Genomic DNA, 20,230 nt, shown 5'->3' on the forward strand with positions numbered 1-20,230 from the left:
TATTACATATGTTCTCCTGAAGCCTTCCTCTCATGTTTTGTTGAAACTGATCTCTGAGTTCAGCGTTAGGGGAAGGAAGTGGGAAAGAGAGTTTAGGTGGGAGGAAATGAGTGAAAGCATGTTGACACTAATTCCTTTTGGTTGGGAAACAAGGATAAAAGTGAAGCAGCCAGATCTCGTGCTGTATATGGGAGAGAGGATATATAACCTTAATAGGTTTTTAGTTTCTTCATTCTGATGTGTATGAATTTAAGTATTTGTTAGCGAGATGCGAAACAATTCCCTATTCAGATCTTAGAGTTTCTACAATGAGCCACTGACAATACAAATCAGGTGAAAACCTATATAAGCAAGCATATGAAGTAGATGATTAGAAAGAGTTCAGAAAACTATTGCAACTTCTAAGTATGGAATGCAAATTGTTCTAAGCTGTTTGGCATCCTTGTTTTAGGAAAAAAGGTACTGTTTCTTTTGACAACGATAGAGGTTAAACTTCCCTCCAGAAAAAAATACATGTGTGTGTGTATTTGCAGTGCATGAAGAAAAAGAGATTCTCTTCTGCAGTGATAGTGTTTCTGTAAGATGCATGAAGGATTGTTAGAATCATATAATTACAGAATTGGACTGGAAAGGACCTTTAAAGATCACCGAGTTCCAACCTCCCTGCTATGGGTAACCTGTTCTGGTGCCCCGCCACCGTTATCAAGCATTTATTCTTTAATCTAAATCATCTTTTAGTTTAAAACTGTTACCCTTTGCTCTATCACTACAGGCCATAGTAAAAAGTCTTTCTTCATTTTTCTTATAAGCTCCCATTAAGTATTGAAAGGCCATAATATAGTCTCTGCAAAGTCTTATATTCTCCAACTCTGTTAGCTTTTCTTCATAAGAGAAGTGTTCCCGTCCTCTAATCATTTTTGTGACCCTCCTCTGGACCTGCTCTAACAGGTCTTTTTTGTGCTGAGGGCCCCAGAGCTGATCTCAGTACTCCTGGCAGAGTTTCAGAAGAGTAGAGTAGGAGAGGAACAGTCACCTTCCTTGGTGTTCTGGCCATGCCGTGCTTCTTTTTATGCGGCCCAGGATTCAATTAGCTTTCTGGACTGCAAGCACACATTGCCAGCTTACGTCTAATTTTTCATCCAGCAGTACCCCCAAGTCCTTTTCCCAGGGCTGCTCTCAGTCTGTTCATGGCCTAGTCAGTGCTGATGCTGGTGATTGCCCAACCCCGTTGCAGGACTTTGCGCTTGGCCTTGCTGACTGTCGTAAGGCCTGCTTCTCTAGGCCGTCAGTCTCCTTCTGGATGTCATCTCTTTTCACTGACATATCAGCTACACCACTTAGCACTGCTTCCTTATCTACCAAACAATCCATCCATCATATTTCTCCAATTTAGAGACAAGTATATTGTTTGAGCCCATGTCAAAGGTCTTAAATCAAGGTAGCTCTTCCTTTATCCACCACTGCAGTCACTCCATAATAGAAGGTTAGTTGGTAGTTCCCAGTGTCCTCCTTTTTTACCCTTTTTAAAAATGAGTGTGATGTTTCCCTTATTCCAGTCACTGAGGGCTTCATGTGACTGCCACAACTCTTCAAATATGGTGGATAGTGAATTAGCATCCTCATTTATCCATGATCTTGGAGGTCTTTTCCAACCTTTCTGATTCTATGATTCTGTGGGTTTTAGTTTGGTCTGTTTTACACAGTAATGTGAAATGCAGTCCAGTTATGGGCCAGGACATTGTAACATTGCAAAGTTAGGTAGTGAAAAACAGTCTTTCCATAGCTCGTTCTGTGTCAGCATTTCATGTATTTTCTGTTCATCCTTCTTTGTGTCTGTTTTTTTTTTCTTTTTTCTTTTATTTATCCATGTGTTATCTTGAAGATCCGGTATTAAGAAGTACATGTGAAAGTTTCTCTCAAACTTTTATATTTGGGTTTGGGTTTCAACAAGCTATATTTCTTCTGCAGAGCATTATGATTCCTGTGGCACATATATTTCGAACTACAAAAGGGTTAAATGAGACCCTTCTTGGCACAAAACATGGAGCAATGAAAATAGCTAGACGAATCTAGCCAGTTACTGCATAGCGTTCAGTGTGTCATGTATATGCAGAAATGTATTTATATATATAAACCATTTGTGTTTCTTAAAAAAGGTGCATTTGTGACCATTTGTACTGATTTTCATCATATTTCCCTTATGCATGAAAGGAAAGTGTCCCGAGAGAGAGTAGTTCACACAGACACATCTTAAAACTGTCATAATATTTTCTTCAAATCATAAATCATATGTTTGAGAGGATGTGTTAGTTTGTGTTATTTTCTCACAAACACGGTGATTCAGGATGTACTCTAGATATAAATAAGTTGTAATAAGTCATGTTCATTATAAAAACATAAATTCTTCACTGTAGGTGAGTGCTCAGAATCTGTCTTTCATGTGTCGTCATCAGCTGAAAAAGAGACCATCAATGATGCCACTGAAAACTACGGAAGGCAGGTATGTGAAACCAAATATTATGAGTTATAGTCCGAATTGGTAAACTGTGTTATACGTTGAGGTGAAAGAAAGCTTACCAGTCAGTAAATGGTTCTGAGAAAAGTCTTGTACTTGAAGTTTGTATCATCTGAAGTTAGATACTATCTTCTCACGGTTGTGTAAAATGCTTGCCATTGTGATGGATACTTGACATTGTCCTGATGTGTTTACAGCCGGTTTGCTTAAACATTGAACACTGTTTTTCTTTAAGTGTGCAATGCTGAGAAACAGTACAGTCATGCTCTTTTTTTCTTATGCAAAATACGTATTCATTTGGGAGTGAGATTTTTCTATCATCTGATTATTTCTTTGAAAAAACATGCCAGATTTTCCTCTTTGTTAGAGAAAGATCAAGCAATAACCTGAAATATCTGATGATCTGTCAATGCTTTCTCTGCCTCTGAAAAATATATCCTTGCCTGATCAAGTTAATAAGCGTTTGAAAATAATTTTTGGAGGCCATTATGGAGGATTATAAAGTAGGCATTCTGTTTGTATTGGGCATATGGGGCAGGACTGGATAGGGGTCTCCAGTGAGTGTCTGGAGTCTTCTTTGATACTTCAAGGGACAGTGGAGCAAGCAATTTCCAACACACACCCAGGCACCATGAAAGAGGGATGTGATTAATTTCAACAGGTCGAGAACAGAACTTAAGTATTGGAAGGTGGTAGCAGATGTGCAAAGAGAATGGAGCTTGGGAATGGAGTGGCTGAGACAGGTGGTGGCTGACTGAGATGCTTTTCTCCATTGTGAAAGATTTTTGCAGAGTTAAAATCTGGAAGGAAAAAAGGGTCTATGTAACTAGTGTAAGAAGATCAACGGTCTTGGCCCCTTGGGACACCAAGGCTGCAGGCCTTATTCAGAAGGGAACACAAACCAAGAAGCATATTGGAGGGACTGTGACACATAATACGAGCAGTCAGCACCATTGAGGAACAGAGCGTGGAGTCAGAGATAGGAGACTGGAGAGAGGAGCTGGTTGGTGGGTTTGAGGCATGGTGCAGTTATGGTAGATGTTTTAGTTCTTGATTTTGGGCTGAGGGCAGGAATGAACAGGTTTTCCTAGTAAATATTTTCTTGGGAGCTTGGAATGGAGTTTAATAATTCTGACACTGGGGAGCAGAAATGATTGAAATGTAGCCAATTCTCTTTATGGTGGGTAGTTAAAAGCTTGTTATGTTCACTCATACTATGTTAACTCAGCTAGCAGGGGGTTGCAAAGTGCCAGTCAGTAGAGAGTGATGGAGGATAGGAAAATTCAGGCAGCTGTGTTTTATGTCATCATTGATGGTTTTGTTGGTTTCTGTTTGGTTCTTTTTTTTTTTAAGTACTAAAACATGAACTGCTTAGTGACACCTTTTAGCCTGCCTGCTCTGTATAATTGGTAAAAGCAATCCTTGTGTTCAGAGAAATGTAATTGAAGAAAAACTCTTGTTTCTAAACTAGATCTTCCTATTTTAAGGAAAAATTAAATAAGGTGGTATCTTTATTTTTGTTGTATGATAGGATGAGTTTGCAACATAAATTACATTGCTTAACCGTAATTTCCTTTTTCTTGGTAATTTTTCTGTCTCTACCTGGTTACTTAAGGATAAATATATTTTAGAAACTACCAACTTGATAGAAAAGACAGCAATTGAAAAGCAGACTGACAAAGGAGAGATTTCTCATCAGGAAGCCCTAGCAGAAAATGAGGAATCCCACAGTGCTGACAAGCAGTTAAGTCTAAAACCGTGGGAAGAAAGATATGAAAGAATGTGGGTTGAAAATGAGAAAAGGGAATTGAAAACAAATTTTAAAAACATTACAGCAGAGCTGAAGCAGCTGTTTGGTGAAATTAATGAATCTGAGAAATCTACGTCCCTTGTGGCAAAAGTGTCAGAAGATAACTTCAATGAAGAATTGAAGAGTTTTCGTGTTTCATCTTGTGTGACAGAATCAAGTAATAAGTTAGAAAGTGAAGGTGAATTTGGAGATATGAAACTTAACGTAGACCTAAAAGAACCCAAAAGAGAAATTGTAAGTCCAAGTCTCAGTGTCTTTCCTGATCACAATAACTTAAATGCAAATGTGGAAAATACCTGGAGTACTGATGAAGAAGACTGCACTAATTACACAGATAATACAAAAGTGCCTCTAGCAAAAGGAGAGGAAATGGAAGAGAATGAGAATGGGATTAGTAGAAATGTAGAGAGAAGTCCTGAATATTCCCTGAGACATTGTTTAAAAACAAATATTTTGGATGACATTTCTAATATTCTTCCAAAAATAAGACCTATTTCCACAAACGATGAAAGTGCGCTTGGTTTTATAAGAGAGAAGAAATTTGGCACAGACATCTATCTTAGTGACAACATTTCCAGAGACTACCTTATCAAAAACAAGGAAATAGGAGAAACGGAAATTGAAAATCTTTTTCCACACGCTCAGCAAACTTGTGGCGTGCTGAAAAGCAATCTGGATGAAGAACTAAAACAAGATGTGGAAAGATTTAAGAGTAAGGTAGGAATGCTGCAAATGGTATTCCTGGCTTTGGAGAAAGAGAAAGTACAGCTCCAAAAAGAGGTAGAAGTTCACCGGCTGCTCCTTCTTCCTTAGTCTTTCTCTGTATCAGTGGTCCTGTTCATGTTAGCTATTGATCATTAAAAGAAGGTGCTTTATGCAAATTGTTTTTTTGTTTTAGTAGAAGTACCTTACTCATAAATAAGGAGAGCAGTGGAGAATTGTACTTTTCCCCATTGCGTGATTAGAAGGTTTTGAGAAAACAAAATGTATTACTGTTTCAGTTTAACAGTAGGTGGCAGTCGGTCCCAGTGTAAGTAGTTATCACCTCATTGCCATAAAAAGAAATACATACAAGTACGCCAGTTTTGATTCTCAATCAAGGAATGAAAATAGCTTCTGAACAGGGTCTTGACTAATCTCTTCATTTGCTGTGGTTTGTGCATGGTGTGCCTTCATTGTCTTTAACTAAAATTCCTGATTGCTGTGAAACTGTTCTTGCTTGTGAGTTTGGGTTTTTTTTTTCCCCCTCATCATTAAGGAAGAGCCCCATCATCCATCCACTCATATTTTGTGTTTCTACAACTAATGTTGCATAGTCCATCTAATTTCTTATCCACCAGAAATGCTTTTATTGTTTCTTTTCTAAGGGCTGTGTTTTTTGTTATACTTTAAATCATGAGTGAATTCAGAGTATTTTCATTGACTTGATACATTTAGTAGAGTAGTTTTTGTGAATTATTTTTTCTTTTTTTTTTTTTTTTTACATTATTTCAGAAGTCAAGCTTAGATTGTTTGGTCTTAGATATAGTCTTTGTCTCCTTTAGAAACAGAAAAATATATTAAGCTTAATTTTCTCTTCATAGGTTGAGAAGGAAAAAAGGAAGCAGAAACATTTCAAAATGCAAGCAGTGGAGAAACAGGAAGATCTTGATAAATTAAGTACACCAGCAGGCAATATTACCAGTCAACCACTGAAAGAAAAGCTTGCTGTAAGGAAGAATGAAAAAAAAACTGAGAATGAACAAATGGTAGAAGAAAAATGCACAAAGAATTTTTCATCCGAGGAGAGATCAAAATTCATTGAAATACCAATAAAAGGGTAAAATAATAAAATAATCTGTAATTTTTAATATTTAGAGGTTTTAGCTTTAGGAGTTTTTTTTAATCTTGTATTTGAAGCACTTTCCTCAGTGTCGAAAGCTATGCTGAGTAGTCCCCTGCTTCTCAAACTTTTTAAAGAATATATTTTTATAAGAACTAAGTTCACAATGGAAGTTCCAATTTATTTCCCTGGAGGAGATGGAGATCTTGTGAATTTCTTTCTCAATACTGACACTAATTGTGTCTTCAGAATCTTAGCCAGAGATTGAGGAAAAAGCTGTTTTCTTAATAAATAGCCACCCAGAACAGAAAAGCAGGAATTTAACTTAATTTCTCCCTTTTCTGGGAGATATTAGTGTTCCTCATGCAGCTGTTTTCATTAAACTCAGATCCTCTTTGTCAGGAAAAAGGGAAAGATAATATTACCAAACAGATCTAAAAAGTTTGAAGAAGACACAGATGCTTTTACATAACCCTACGCAGGAATTTTTATCTGCATCTTCTTCAGGATAATTTGTGCTCTAGGTACATCCTCTAATGGGGACAGAAAGGTGTTCCAGCTTACTTGAGTATCTTCCAAGATCTTGGGAATCAATCCTGTGTTTTATCACAGACCTCTTTAGTCTTGTTTTTTTTTTTTCTAGAGTAAGTGTTTCTTATTTTATATAATGTACTCAATTGGTGATTTTTTTTCTTTCTGTTCAATATAGTAAATCTGTTCTGAACCCAAAAGGTGTGAAGAAAAATGAGAATAAAAGGCAGTCTTCAAAGCAGAAGGCTAATCAAAAGATTCAAGTAATGGATGATAGCACTTTCAGTGAAACATCTCAAGATGAAGAAAGGTACTGAATATAAGGAATATTATAAATACATTTAATAATTAGAAAAATTGGCCTGAAAACTAAAGGTAAGTTTTATAAACTGAACGCGTACAATGATTTTTCCAGGCCAAAAAAGACTTGGGGTACAGGTGGATGGCAAGCTGGACATGAGCCAGCAGTGTCCCCTCGCAGCCCAGAAAGCCAGTTGTATCCTGGGCTGCATAAAAAGAAGTGTGGCCAGCAGGTCAAGGGAGGTGATCCTCCCCCTCTACTCTGCCCTAGTGAGACCTCACCTGGAGTACTGTGTCCAGATGTGGAGTCCTCAGTACAGGAGAGACGTGGATCTGATACAGCATGTCCAGAGGAGGGCCACAGATGTGATCCAAGGGATGAAACGCCTCCCATACAAGGACAGGCTGAGAGAGCTGGGACTCTTCTACGTGGGGAAGAGAAGGCTCTGGGGAGACCTGAGGGCGGCCTTTCAGTATCTAAAGGGGAGCTACAGGAAGGAACAGAACAGACTCTTTAGCAGGGTATGTGGTGATAGAACAAGGGGAGGTGGTCTCAAGCTCAAAGAGGGTAGATTTATGTTAGATAGAAGGAAAAAATCTTTTACTGGGAGGGTGCTGAGGCACTCGAATAGGTTGCCCAGAGATGTCATGGATGCTCAGTCCCTGGAGACTTCAAGGTGAGGCTGGATCAGGCCCTGGGCAACCTGATCTAGCTGTGATGTCCCTGCTCGTTGCAGGGGAGTTGGACTAGATGACCTTTAAAGGACTCTGTGCCACTGTAGCAGTGAAGGCAAATTGGATCCTGGCCTGCATCTGCAGGGACATTGCTAGCAGAGGTAGAAATGTTATTATCGCACTCTACTCAGCACTTGTCAGCACACATCTGGAGTACAGTTTGCTTTGGTCCCTACAATTCAAAAAACCTAGAACACACTAGAGAGGCTGTAAAGGAGGGCCACGACAACAATCGGTGTGTCGGAGATCCTGCCCTATGAGGAAGGACTTGAGGAGTTAGATTTGTCATCTTGGAGAAAAGAAGGCTCGGTGGGGACCTCATCACAGAATTCCAGTGCTTAAGGATCACTACAAAGAGGATGGCAGGTCTCTCTTCACAAGGAGTCACATGGAGAAAACAAGGGACTATGGGTATGAGCTGCTCTGGGGGAAGTATCATCTTGATATAAAAGACATTGTTGAAGGTTGAAAACAGTCACTGGAACAGTCTTCCCAGTGACATGATAGAATTTCCCATGATTGGAGATTTTCAGGGCACGGTTGGACTGGGTGCAAGATAATCTCTAGGTTCCCTTTTCCCACATGGAACTAATGATCCTTTGAGGTCCATTTCAACCTGGGCTGTTCTGTAATTCCTAGTATCATGCAGAAAAAATAGCCTTCCAGTACACATAAGGTGTTGTCTTTGTTGGGTTTTTTTTTTTTTTGCCTTCAGCTACATGACTACATGTAGCAATGTTATTGTTTTAAACTGTACTTTAATTCATTTCTGAAATTAAGTTTTCAGAGCAATTTCAGTTGTTGTTCATAAATAAAGTATAAGCATTCCAGTACTGAAATCCATTTCTGTTTTCCAGACCTGCAACAAAAACAGGGAGCGAAAAGAACAAGGTACTGTAAAATTAGTTTTTTTCATTGGCTTTTAATCACTTAAATGATAACATTGTGGTCAATCCAATGCAAAGATTTCTGCTAGTATGCGACTTTGTACTATTTGAACCAAATCAATGGGCTGTGAATGAGAAAATGAATTGTTCTTGCATTTATAATGATCTGTAATGATACAATGTTGTATACATAACACACCGTATTGTCTGTAGGTGAGCATCCAAATGGATGTTACTGATGACCTTGATTTAACACAGTCATCTGATACAACTACAGAGGATGCTGAGTTGCCAACTTCAACCTACAAAGAAGCTATGTTGCTATTAGAACAGCTTAGTGTGGATCATACAGGTAAGTTTCTATATCACGTTGTCTTCTTTTAAAACTCTATTTCCTTGTGTACCTTCACAGTTCTTCAGTTTTTCTGTTTTGATATAATATTTATGATCAAAAATGACTCCTCCCCGTACCCTGCTCCCCCAAAAGTATAGACTCCTGCACTGAATGCAGAATTCATCTCACCTAACTTTAGATGTCCATCTGTATTGTTGGCAAACACGCTGTACTTATGTCAACGGTTTATGGGCGTTAGGCCCGATTCCGTGACGAAGAGGACGGGGGACCCACGGGCCCACGTCCCGGGAAAAGGGGAAAGGGGAAAAAGGGTAAGGAGATGGCCCTGAGAGCAAAGAACAGCGGCAACAATCTGAGGAGAAACAAACTAATTGACTAAATAAAATATCGGAATGCCAAACAACACACTATAATACAATATAATTACAATTTAAGCTGATAAATCCAATACAAAGAGAGAGAATGTCCCAAAATCAAGGTAGGCCTTACTCTACTACCGACGATAAGATGGCCGGAGTGCGAGGTGCTGCCAAGACGAGAGACGGGCGGAAAAAGGGACGAGGTCTCGTGATCTGCAAGTTTTTATACTGCGAGCTTTTATCTTTTCCCTCCGGCTGGAAAATGGTAACAGAGGAGCAAAGTACCGTGGGGACTGTAGTAGTCCTTCCTTCTGAGAAGGAACATCCACTACATGATGATATGATGTGGAATATTGTCATGGTTTTGTGATTTTCGGTTATTGGTGTTCCACATCATAACATCATGTAGTGGACATACCTAGTTCTCGGAAGAGAAGGACTACTACAGTCCCCACGGTACTTTGCTCCTCTGTTACCATTTTCCAGCCGGAGGGAAAAGATAAAAGCTCGCAGTATAAAAACTTGCAGATCACGAGACCTCGTCCCTTTTTCCGCCGTCTCTCGTCTTGGCAGCACCTCGCTCTCCGGCCGTCTTATCGTCGGTAGTAGAGTAAGGCCTACCTTGATTTTGGGACATTCTCTCTCTCTGTATTGGATTTATCAGCTTAAATTGTAATTATATTGTATTATAGTGTGTTGTTTTGCATTCCGATATTTTATTTAGTAAATTAGTTTGTTTCTCCTCAGATTGTTGCCGCTGTTCTTTGCTCTCAGGGCCATCTCCTTACCCTTTCCCCTTTTCCCGGGACGTGGGCCCTTGGGTCCCCCGTCCCCTTTGTCATGGAATCGGGCCTAACGCCCGTAAACCGTTGACAAATATCAATAACCGAAAATCACAATACCATGACAACTTACCGCTGGCTATGTCTCTTAGTCAGAAGTGGAAAAGGAGTTTCTTGTAAGGTACACACCAACTCATTTAAATGTAGCGATCAAAAGTAAGCAACCAGTCTTTTTTTTTTTCCTGTTTGTGCCCCTTAATAAGCAATGACAAATTGCTCTCCAAAATAATGGCTTTGCTGAAAAAGAAAATCTATAACAAATGTTGCGATATGCTTGTATACGTACACGTGGCTTTATATAAATGTAAGCAGCACTAATTTTCTTAAACTTTGCTAAAACTTCATTAGGCAAATACGGATTAACTTTGGCTAAAGACCATATTCCTACTTGACTGCACTCCTACTCTTCAACAGGACAGGAGGTGAAAATAGGATGGAAAAAGCTCAAGAACTCAGATAAAGACAAGGCCATCGCTAATTATTGTCATAGGCAAAACGGACTCCACTTGGGGAAAGTTAATTTGTTTGCCAATTAAATTGGGTAGTGAGAAAGATTAAAAAAAAAACAAGTAAATGGAATACCTTCCACCCACCACTATCTCATACTTAATTTTGCTTCTTCACTCCCACTTCCTGAGCAGCGCAAGGAGGATGGTGGGTTTCCAATCAGTGCATGGTAGTTCCTTTCTATCTCTCCTTCCTCTTTACACTTTTCCCCTGCTCTAGCATGGATCCTTCTACAGGCTGCAGGATAAACATGCTCTGCATGGGCTACATTTCTTGTCAGGAAGATCTGCTCCAATGTGGACTCTTCATCAACTAAAGATCCTTTAGGAATTATCCAGTTGTTCTGGAGTAGTCTTCCATGTGCTGCAGTGTGGATATCTGCTCCAGTGTGGCCCTTTCCAAGGGCTACTGGGAAACACCTGCTCCATTATGATGCTCTCCACAGGTTGTTTGGGAATCTGCTCCCGCACCTGTAGTGCTTATCTTACCTTTATGTTTCCACTGCTGTTATTTACACTTTTTTTCCCTCCTTCTCTGCATACGTGGTGTTTTTTTGCCCTTTCCAAAATATGCTTTCTTGGAGGTGCTGTAAGCTTGGCTGATAGTCTGAGCTGTGTCCTATAGTGGATCTGTTGGACTCATCTGCATTTGGTGCAATCTTTTGTGTCTTTCTTATAGAGACTTCCTCACGACTAAAATCCTGCCACCTATTCCCAATTCAGCAAAGAGTTAAATAGATTGTACACTGGAAAGCATTTATGCACATGTGCAATTTTGTGTATTTTTTGTCTCCTTATAGGTTCTGCTATTTTGCTGAAAATTCAAAACATACTTCTTGAATATGAACAGATAATAGATCGTGAAAAAAACCGCTATACAGCTCTCTATAGAGAAGTCAGGAAATTGGAAAGTGAAAGAGAGGAGTCACAATTAATAGCAGAAGAGACTCAAGATTTGAAATCCATATTGGCTCACCAAGAAGTGGAATTGAAAAGTGACATCCAAAGTCTTAAGTATGTAATCTTGCATTTTGGTCATGTATGTTATCCTGGTCACGTTTTAGAAGATGCTGATGGTCCAGCCGTCAACAACGTACCAAGTCCCACCACTAAGCCATGTCCCTTAGTGCTACATCAGCTTGTCTCTTAAGTACCTCCAGGGATAGGGACTTACAAGCATTTTTAAGAGTTGTACTTCATGGGTTTTGTCTTTGTACCTTCTGTTTTTGTATAAAATGAGGAACTGTGGTAACTCCACAGACAGCAAATTGAAACAGTTTAGTGGGTGTGTTTGTCTCATTGAAGGTCAAATTTGAGATTGTGTCCCTTGTCCTCATACTCCTGAGCTAGATGCAGGTCGTTTTTAATCACTGTTTACACCATTTCAGAGGAGTAGCCAGCAGTCATTATACAAAATTCATCAACAACAAATTCAAAGCCCTGCTCTTAGGATGGAGGAACCCTTTCTGAGGATACACAGTGAAATGCTCTGGCTGGTGAGCTGCTCCTCTGAGAAGGCCCTGGGGGCCTTGGCAGAGATTAAGTGCAACATGAGCCAGAGTGACCTTTCAGCTGAGGAGGCCAACAGCATCCTGGGTTGCATTAAGAACAGCAGAGTGTCAAGAAGCAGAGGGGAGTGATTCATCCCTACTTAGTTCCTTTTGGTCTGTGTCTGGAGCACTGGGTCCAACTTTTGGCCTCCCTGTACAAGAGATTGTAGTCAACATGTGTTAGTTCAGCAGAGTCCTTCCAGGCTGGTCACAGAGCATGGAGCACTTTCTCTGTGAGAAGAAGCTGAGGGAAATGGACTTCAAGGAGATGTGCCAGCAGTCTCCCAGTACATGGAAGGGGATTATGAGTAAGAAAAAGCCATTCCTAATTTGGCCCGGATTTGATTCTAAACGTATTTCAAAATTCTGAAACATCTATAAATTACGAGGAATTAATTTTTTTCTTTCTATATAAAAACTCAAAACGGTATTAGCTATACATCTGTAAAAGCTATCCTTTTTGGGAAACTAAAGTAATAATTATTATATGTAAAACTCTCTCCTTGAGTATAAGCCATTTAAATACTAATGTTACAGCCACTCCTTTGAGCTATTTTATTAGTGGTTGCTTATATTCATTTTCCAGAACTAGTAAAGCAGATTTTTGGGACACTTCTTTCTTTATGTTCATAGTTGCTTGCTGATGTGTTGACAAAGATATTGGAAAAATATTCAAAATAATTACCAAATACAAAAATGCTTTCTTGTTTACTTACTACGGACACATAGTGGACAGTTTTAACCATATCAATGCTTATTGCTGTTGTTTCTCCCACATGTAGATCCATTGAGTTTTAAAACTGTGTTTTTTAATCATATTAAGCTTAACGCTTCTGAATATTTTTTGGAACACTATCCTTATTCTTTAATTTATTAAAAAAAATAAATAAGATTACTCCACGCATTGTAAGCAGTTGTTTTAGTCTTAGAGAAACCTTACTTAAAAGTTTTTGGATCTGTCTTAGATAAGTGATGTGCTGTTTTGTTATATTACTTGCAGTCACTATGAATCCATAGTATGTAAATGATGTTCAGCAAATAAAAAACAGTATATTTTTGATACTAAAAGTTTCTGGTATGTTGATTTGGTAAGACAATGAACTAATTTTGAATGAAGTGTGCACCTGTAATGTGAAGTTTAGGGTTTTTTTTTTCAGGAATTATAAAAACGTGAATTGTTCTTCACATTTCCCTATGTAAAACTGAAAATACATGATGAATTTTGTACATCACTTAGTGGCTTATTTGTCAGGCTTGTACAGCTCAAGTACAAGATGTCTTCCACCACTGATGGAATGAAATTAGAATTATTTTAAAATGCTGAATTACAGCAATAATACTGTATTTGAAAATATGTGACATTTTTATGGTTTAAGTTGTTTCTGCAAGTTCATATTGTGGCATTTTTACTTTTTATGTCAGTGCCTTAATTCCTCAAATATTCTCTTTTAAATTTCAGATTTTCTTTGAAACAAGAAGAGGAAAAGAGGCTTAGAGCTGAAATGCAGTATGAAAAAATGAGAGAACAACTAAGGAGGAAAGAGGATCAATATTGTAGAGAGATAGAGGAGAAACAACAACTTGAGTTGCACGCAAGGAATTTAGAAACAGAGTTAATAACACTGAGAAAGCTCTTGAAACAGGTATATTAAACATTCATCTTCTGTTTTTCTGTTTCTTTCTAATTGATATTATATTCTAGTATGCTCAGTGAAGATGTTCATTGTTTGTGGAAGAGGCGTTAGATAATTATCTTGGTACATTTTGAGGACCATTGTCCTCAAACCAACATGAACAACTTCATGACTCTTTTTCGTATTTTTCAGAATCATAGTTTGGTTTGCGTTTCAGGCAAAACCTTGCTTTGAGTTACTTTTCCTAACTACTAATATATATATATATTTTATTTTTTTTTTCAGAAGGAAATGAAAAATTATTACTTGTAGCACTCTTTCAAGTATACTTATATGGATTTAAATTTAGGCCTAAATGTTACTATTTACCTGATATACTGTACATTGCCTCAGTTGCCTACAGTCAAGACCGAACCCAGAGAAACTCTCACCTTTATTCTTATTACAAGTTTAGTGTCTTAATTAATGTGATTGCGATTATGACATTCTTACTGTATGTAATCTGCATAAATTCTTCAGTTTTTACATACAGTTTTGAGGATCTTTTCACTGGCCTTGACATACTTTTCAGTATTCCTGTCATGGTTCTATGCAGTTCCAAATATACTTCAAAAATTCAGTCTGTTCAGTTGCCTTTTCCCCATAAATAACCCTCAAATTTGCAGAACTTACATTTGCAAACATATTAAGAACACAGGAAAGTGATCATTAGGGACCTTCAGTAGCCACATTGTTCTGGCAGGAGCAGTAACTAGTTTGCATCACCTCTTTCAGTCTGCCTGAATTTAATGGAAGCATGATTTGTGTTAGCTTACCCCCTGGTCTGTTTGTTCAACTGGTCAGTCCTCTTCTATGTCTCACTTTATTACTAGTTTTTGGAAATCTCATACAACTCCGTTGGTACAGCGGTGTTGCTAGATTTAGGTAAACTGAAAATATATTGGCATGTGTTCTGAAGCGTTTCTAAATGTTACTAGAGTTACAGATGTAGACTTAAGACCTTCCAATAGGGTATAGTCTATGGAATTAATGTGCTTTTGCGTCAGTGTTACTTGTTTGGTTTATGCTGTTCTTAATGTTAGCGCTAATATTGATGAATAGATGTTCTCAGATCTTTGACTTTAAGCATTTGAGTGTTCATCCCTGTTTTCAGTGTGTATATATAGCGTGTTAGAAAGATAACTTGGGTTTCTGCTTAAACTCTGTACATTTCCAAGGGTAGTAGTTTTGTTGTTTTTTTGTTGTTGTTGTTCTAGAGAGTGATTCATTAAGTATAAAACTTTTATACTGCTGATTTGTGCGGTGGACACACACTGTTCTTCTAACTTTCAATTCAGATAAATCTAAACATTTTTGCTTGCAAACGTGGATAATTGATATGCAGGCCGTTCTATGATTTTATGATAAAACAGCTCTTATTAGAATTAATAGAATGTAAGAATGCAAAGAAGAATGAAATAGGAAGGTATTGCTAATTCTGATTTTAATCAAGATTCACAAGTTTAAATATATTACTGTAGATTGAAGAAGAGCGTGATGAAACACAGAGACAGCTCTCTCAGGAAAAGAGTGCTAGAGCCCTACAGGAAGGAATTTTGAACAGCCACCTGTGGAGACAGAAGGAGCTGGAAGAAGAGACAATAAAAGCTATAGGAAAAAAATCGGAGGTAAGCAATTCAATTTCTAATTATGTGATTATATTTCACTGTGGTCATTCTAAAGTCGTAATCCACCAAAAAGCACAAAAAGTTAATTTTATTATCTACAGTTTATCAATGTAACCTGATTTTGTTACTGCTGTCTTTAAAAGTTCTGGGTAGCAGCATCAATCCCATATATACCTGAATTGCATGTGGAAGTGGGAAGCCTCTAGAAAATAAGATGCTGTTTACCCAGTTTCTTAAGCTTTCTGCTGTTTTTCATTGTATAGTTGTAATCATCATTTTTAAGGTTTTTAGCAGTTACACATCTAGATATCTTGAGATTAACTAGGAAATAAGTTGGTTGAGGCTATTTGTGGTCCCATTGTTTGGCAAAAGATGAAAAAAATGGAAACAAAAATGTGATGATAATGTAATAATATTATTATCACGTAATAATAATTATATTATCACATTTTTGTTTCCGTTTTTTTCATCTTTTGGCTTAATAAATTATTTTTATGTCAACCCATGAGATCTATTTTGCTTCAAATTCTCTCCCTCATCCCGCTTAGCTGGGGGGAGTGAGCGAACAATGTGGTGCTTAGCTGCCTGCCAGGTTAAACCACAATTTATTTCCCAACTGAGTATTTATTTATGTCCTTTATCGCTCAGGAATCTGACACTAATGACAGAGAAAAGGATCTGTTGTACAAAAATCAGTTACTGCAAGAAGAGATTGCTATGCTAAGACTAGAACTTGATCAGGTGAAACTTAGGCACCAGGAGGATGAAGGAAAATATTTAGAGGAAAATGAAACTCTGAAAGAAAAAAATGAAGATCTTAAGAAGGAACTTAAACTGAATGAGGAAGCCTTAACACAAACAGTATTTCAGTACAATGGACAGCTGAATTTACTCAAGACAGAATCTGCAATGCTAACTTCTAAGCTTGAACAGACAAAAGAAAGCAAAGACAGACTGGAAACAGAGATTGAATCATTCCGCTCCCGCCTGAACGCTGCTGTTCAAGATCTCGAACGTCATCAGTCACTGAAAAGTGATGTTGAACGAACTTTTCAGAGAGAACGTGATGAATGGCTTCGTGTACAAGACAAGCTCCATCATGAGCTCTCTGATGTGCAAGAAGCCAACAAGAGCTTGTCTCAGCAGCTGAGTAAAATGGAAAGCAAAGCTAATGGTCTCGAAAACGAACTTCACCAATCGAAACAAACACTTCGAGAAAAAACACTGCTTTTAGAAATGACACAAAAAGAATTAAGTCAAGCCCAGTGTCAGGCAAAGGAAAGTGATCATGCTCGGCAACTTGAGAAAGATCAAGTCAGCAAATTTATGATAAAGCAGGAATCTATGCAGGAACGATTGGCCCAGTTCCAAAGTGAAAACCTTTTACTCCGTCAGCAGCTGGAAGATTTGCAGAACAAGGGGATCATCAAAGAAAAGGTTGTGAATGATGTCCAGGACAGGTTTAATGATATTTTCAATAAACTCAGAGCTGATACTGAAAAGCAAGTTTACCTCATGGAAGAGAGAAACAAGGAATTAAATACCAAGTGTACTGATTTAAGGGAACAAGTCTTTAAATATGAGACTGACAAAGTAGAAAGAGAGGTAAGTATATAATTAGAACAAAATGTTTCAATTCGTGAAATGATTTTGTATTTCTAAAATGCATCAGGTACAAGTTATATGCATAGGACTGAATTATATTGTTTTGTTCTGGTTGTTTTTCTCCTGGAATTTAGGAAGACTTTGGCAAATGGTCACTGCTCAAATCTGAGCAGATTAGAAAAATATAGGGTTTGATCAAGAAGATGATTCTTCTCTAGAATTTTGTCATCCTCTTTCCTTAGTCCCCTGTAGAGGGGTGCTTTGATACACATATTGCACTGTCGACACACAAAAAATAGTGTAAGAAGAAGAACCATCCAATATGCAAGGGTCGAGAAGTGAAGATGCAGATAAGTGAAGTGATGAGGTGAATATACTACGAGTGATTTGTAGTATGTTCCTGCAGAGGAAAGAAAAGAAAAAAACGACTTATGAATAAGATGGTAGAAAATTGAAGTGTTATCCAGCTATTAGTTTATGTATGTATTTTAGGAGTTTTAAGACGTGCCAGTCCCCCAAGAAGTCGATTTCAGGCACTGACCTAAGCTTTGTCTTCTGTACTTTTTGATGTGTAGATATATTTAAATGCGTTCTTTCTTTATGGATCTGGAAAAAGCTATTTAGCCAGAGAGAAGAAAGACTAATTAGGAAATATGTTAAGCTCTTTCTGAAAATTGATACAATGCATGAATGTGAAATGTGCTCCTATGCAGAAGACTAGCATAACTTTGTGTCTCGGATATCCAAGAAACAAGTATTGCTCCCATATCTGCATGTAGATGACAGAAGAAAGATAGAATGGAATATAGGGGTGGTAGGAGCAAGGAATACCTTGTACCTGCTTCAGCAAGGGAGTTGGACTTGATCTCTTGAGGTCCCTTCCAATCCCTGCAGTTCTGTGGTTCTGTGAATAGTCAGACAGATGAAAAAGCTATAGCTGATTGGAAAATATATTATGAATGTTCTTAGATGAAGAATATTCTCAATTCCAGGTAGAGTAGTGATTAAATTGTTGCCTTAACCATTTTGTTTAATCTTTCTTCCCATTCTAGAGAATAGGAAATGATCACATTCAGTTTCTAGACTTGATAATAAGGTTCGTGTCCCTTAATGATTTGAATGGTGAGCTAAAATTACTTTTCCTTCTTCGTAAATACTTGAGGCAAATTCTTGAACGTGTCAGATAACCACCTTATTTTTGTTTATTTTGAAAGGTAGCATAGGGGAAGAACTCCAAGAGAGCTGTCAACTGTCTTAACTTGTGAATTGCTTTATATTATTTCTACTTCCTTTTGAAGTTCCTAGATATGACGTTAATCCACAGTGAACTCAGTATGAAGACTGTAGGAGGATGTGATTCAGCTCCTTTGAAGCTTTAAGAAATATGTATGGATTTAATTATGTTTGCATAGTGAAGGAAAAGCACAAAGAATTGTCTAATACAAGGTCCCACCTTTGATCATTGGAGTAATATCTGCAGTCAAACTCTTACATGGCAGCAGGTTTCTCCGAGTTTTCTTAGGGACACAGTGTGCTTGCATGTTGGTCCAAGAAGAATAATACTTAGGGCTTTGGTTTTTGTTTATTGGGTTTGTTTGTTTAAATTAAGAAATTGAGCAGCTCTTTACGATGGTTTCTTAGTTTGCATGTGTAAAGTTGAGGAGGTTGGATAAAGGTTATCATGTGTAGATGCCTGCTGGTGGCAGGCAAGATTTCATACCTTTCAATTCGCTCTGAAGACTGAATTGTATAATCTAGTCAGTTTAAAGAAGTAAAATCATATTTCATGTTTTTCCTTATGTTCATCTAACTGTTTCTTTAGGGTGTGGTCAGACAGCTGCAGCAGGAGCTTGCTGATGCTCTTAAAAAGCAGTCTATGTCAGAAGCTTCACTTGAAGTTACTACACGGTACCGCAGTGACCTTGAGGAAGACAAGTTGCGCTTGCAAAAGGAATTGGACAGGGTTAAAACCAAGGTACAGAGAGGCTGTAACTTATATGTATAAATCTGAGGGTGTTTTTTCCCTGTTTCTAGTGAAGAAGAGAAAAATAATGTTCTGAGAGCAAGTAGCAGAGAGCTAAGGAGGTTAGCAGTGATACCCTGTCATAATTAATGAAGCCAGTGAAATCTTTGCCAGCTGGCCTCCTCCTCTGTAGTGAAAGATAAGTGTTACTGGAATCATCAAAAAGCCAACTAGTTTCTTTTGCAAGTAGGAGACATTCTTCAACTCCACAGCTGAAGCTCTTCTTCAGGCTCCAGGGTATTGCAGCAGTGTTCTTTCTTTTCTGAACTTTCTTCCCTCTCCTGGTGTCAAACACAAGAATTTGTTTGTGGATGGGATGTTTGCACTATATGAAGCAACATCTCACACAGGTGCTCTGAATTTACAAATTATTTTTCTTTGTCTTACAGGGTTGGTTGTAAGCACTGTAAGCAGGTCCTTACCTCTTCAGTCTTCGCAACTTGCCCTCTGTCATCTGTGATCACAGTCATGCCTGTACCAAACCAAAGCAGAGATTTGAAAGTATAAGCAAATGTTGTCTTCCTGTCCTAGAAATAAATTCAACAGTATAGATTTAGTGACGTGTATATGAATTACATTGTTCTGTACACTTGGTGCGCATGATTAGGTGGTCTTTGACATGAGGTCACTATATCTTTACTTCGTGAAGATCTATATTTGGTAAGCTGCTTTGCAAAATAACCTGGTGTCTCTGCAGGTTATTGCATTTGGTTTGGCCAAGTATGGTGTCCGATTTCTGAGAAACAGTAGAAATACCAGACGGCTGAATTGGAGTTTTTCCTTTTTGCTGTCTATGAGAGGTTTTTTTTTTTTTTTTTTTTTACTTTCCTGAAACATGTATCATAAGAACCTATTATTGGGCTGTGAAATCACTTTAGGAAAAGGATGATTTTTTTAAATTACTATTTTCAATGGAATAGCAAGCAAGTAGCTACAGAGTGTCACAAGTCACTGAGAAGGTAGGACTGGCAGTGTCAGTGCTTGTAACGGTGTTGTAGAAAATCCTTTGTACAGATGGGACAGGTCTGTACAAGAGATGATGTAATATCATTTGTTTATTTGCTAAGAGAAATGAAAGTTTGAATGTAT

At 38.0% G+C, this 20,230-nt stretch overlaps 1 protein-coding gene across 5 annotated transcripts in view; it reads left to right on the forward strand.

The window, feature by feature from the left end:
- ANKRD26 (ankyrin repeat domain 26) overlaps positions 1-20,230 on the forward strand; it is a 52,745-nt gene that overhangs the window by 18,918 nt on the left and 13,597 nt on the right. For 4 of the 5 annotated variants that reach the window (XM_021384833.1, XM_021384834.1, XM_021384835.1 and 1 more), the window contains 11 exons: positions 2,415-2,500; positions 4,131-5,042; positions 5,909-6,144; positions 6,857-6,988; positions 8,571-8,604; positions 8,814-8,952; positions 11,463-11,676; positions 13,672-13,855; positions 15,367-15,513; positions 16,162-17,118; positions 18,941-19,093. In XM_021384833.1, coding sequence (XP_021240508.1) covers positions 2,415-2,500; positions 4,131-5,042; positions 5,909-6,144; positions 6,857-6,988; positions 8,571-8,604; positions 8,814-8,952; positions 11,463-11,676; positions 13,672-13,855; positions 15,367-15,513; positions 16,162-17,118; positions 18,941-19,093 — 3,194 coding nt within the window. The remainder of the gene's footprint in view (positions 1-2,414; positions 2,501-4,130; positions 5,043-5,908; positions 6,145-6,856; positions 6,989-8,570; positions 8,605-8,813; positions 8,953-11,462; positions 11,677-13,671; positions 13,856-15,366; positions 15,514-16,161; positions 17,119-18,940; positions 19,094-20,230) is intronic. The other variant, XM_021384837.1, reaches the window with a different exon arrangement.

This window comes from Numida meleagris, chromosome 1 (genome assembly GCF_002078875.1).
Source record: "Numida meleagris isolate 19003 breed g44 Domestic line chromosome 1, NumMel1.0, whole genome shotgun sequence".
Lineage (NCBI taxonomy): Eukaryota > Metazoa > Chordata > Aves > Galliformes > Numididae > Numida > Numida meleagris.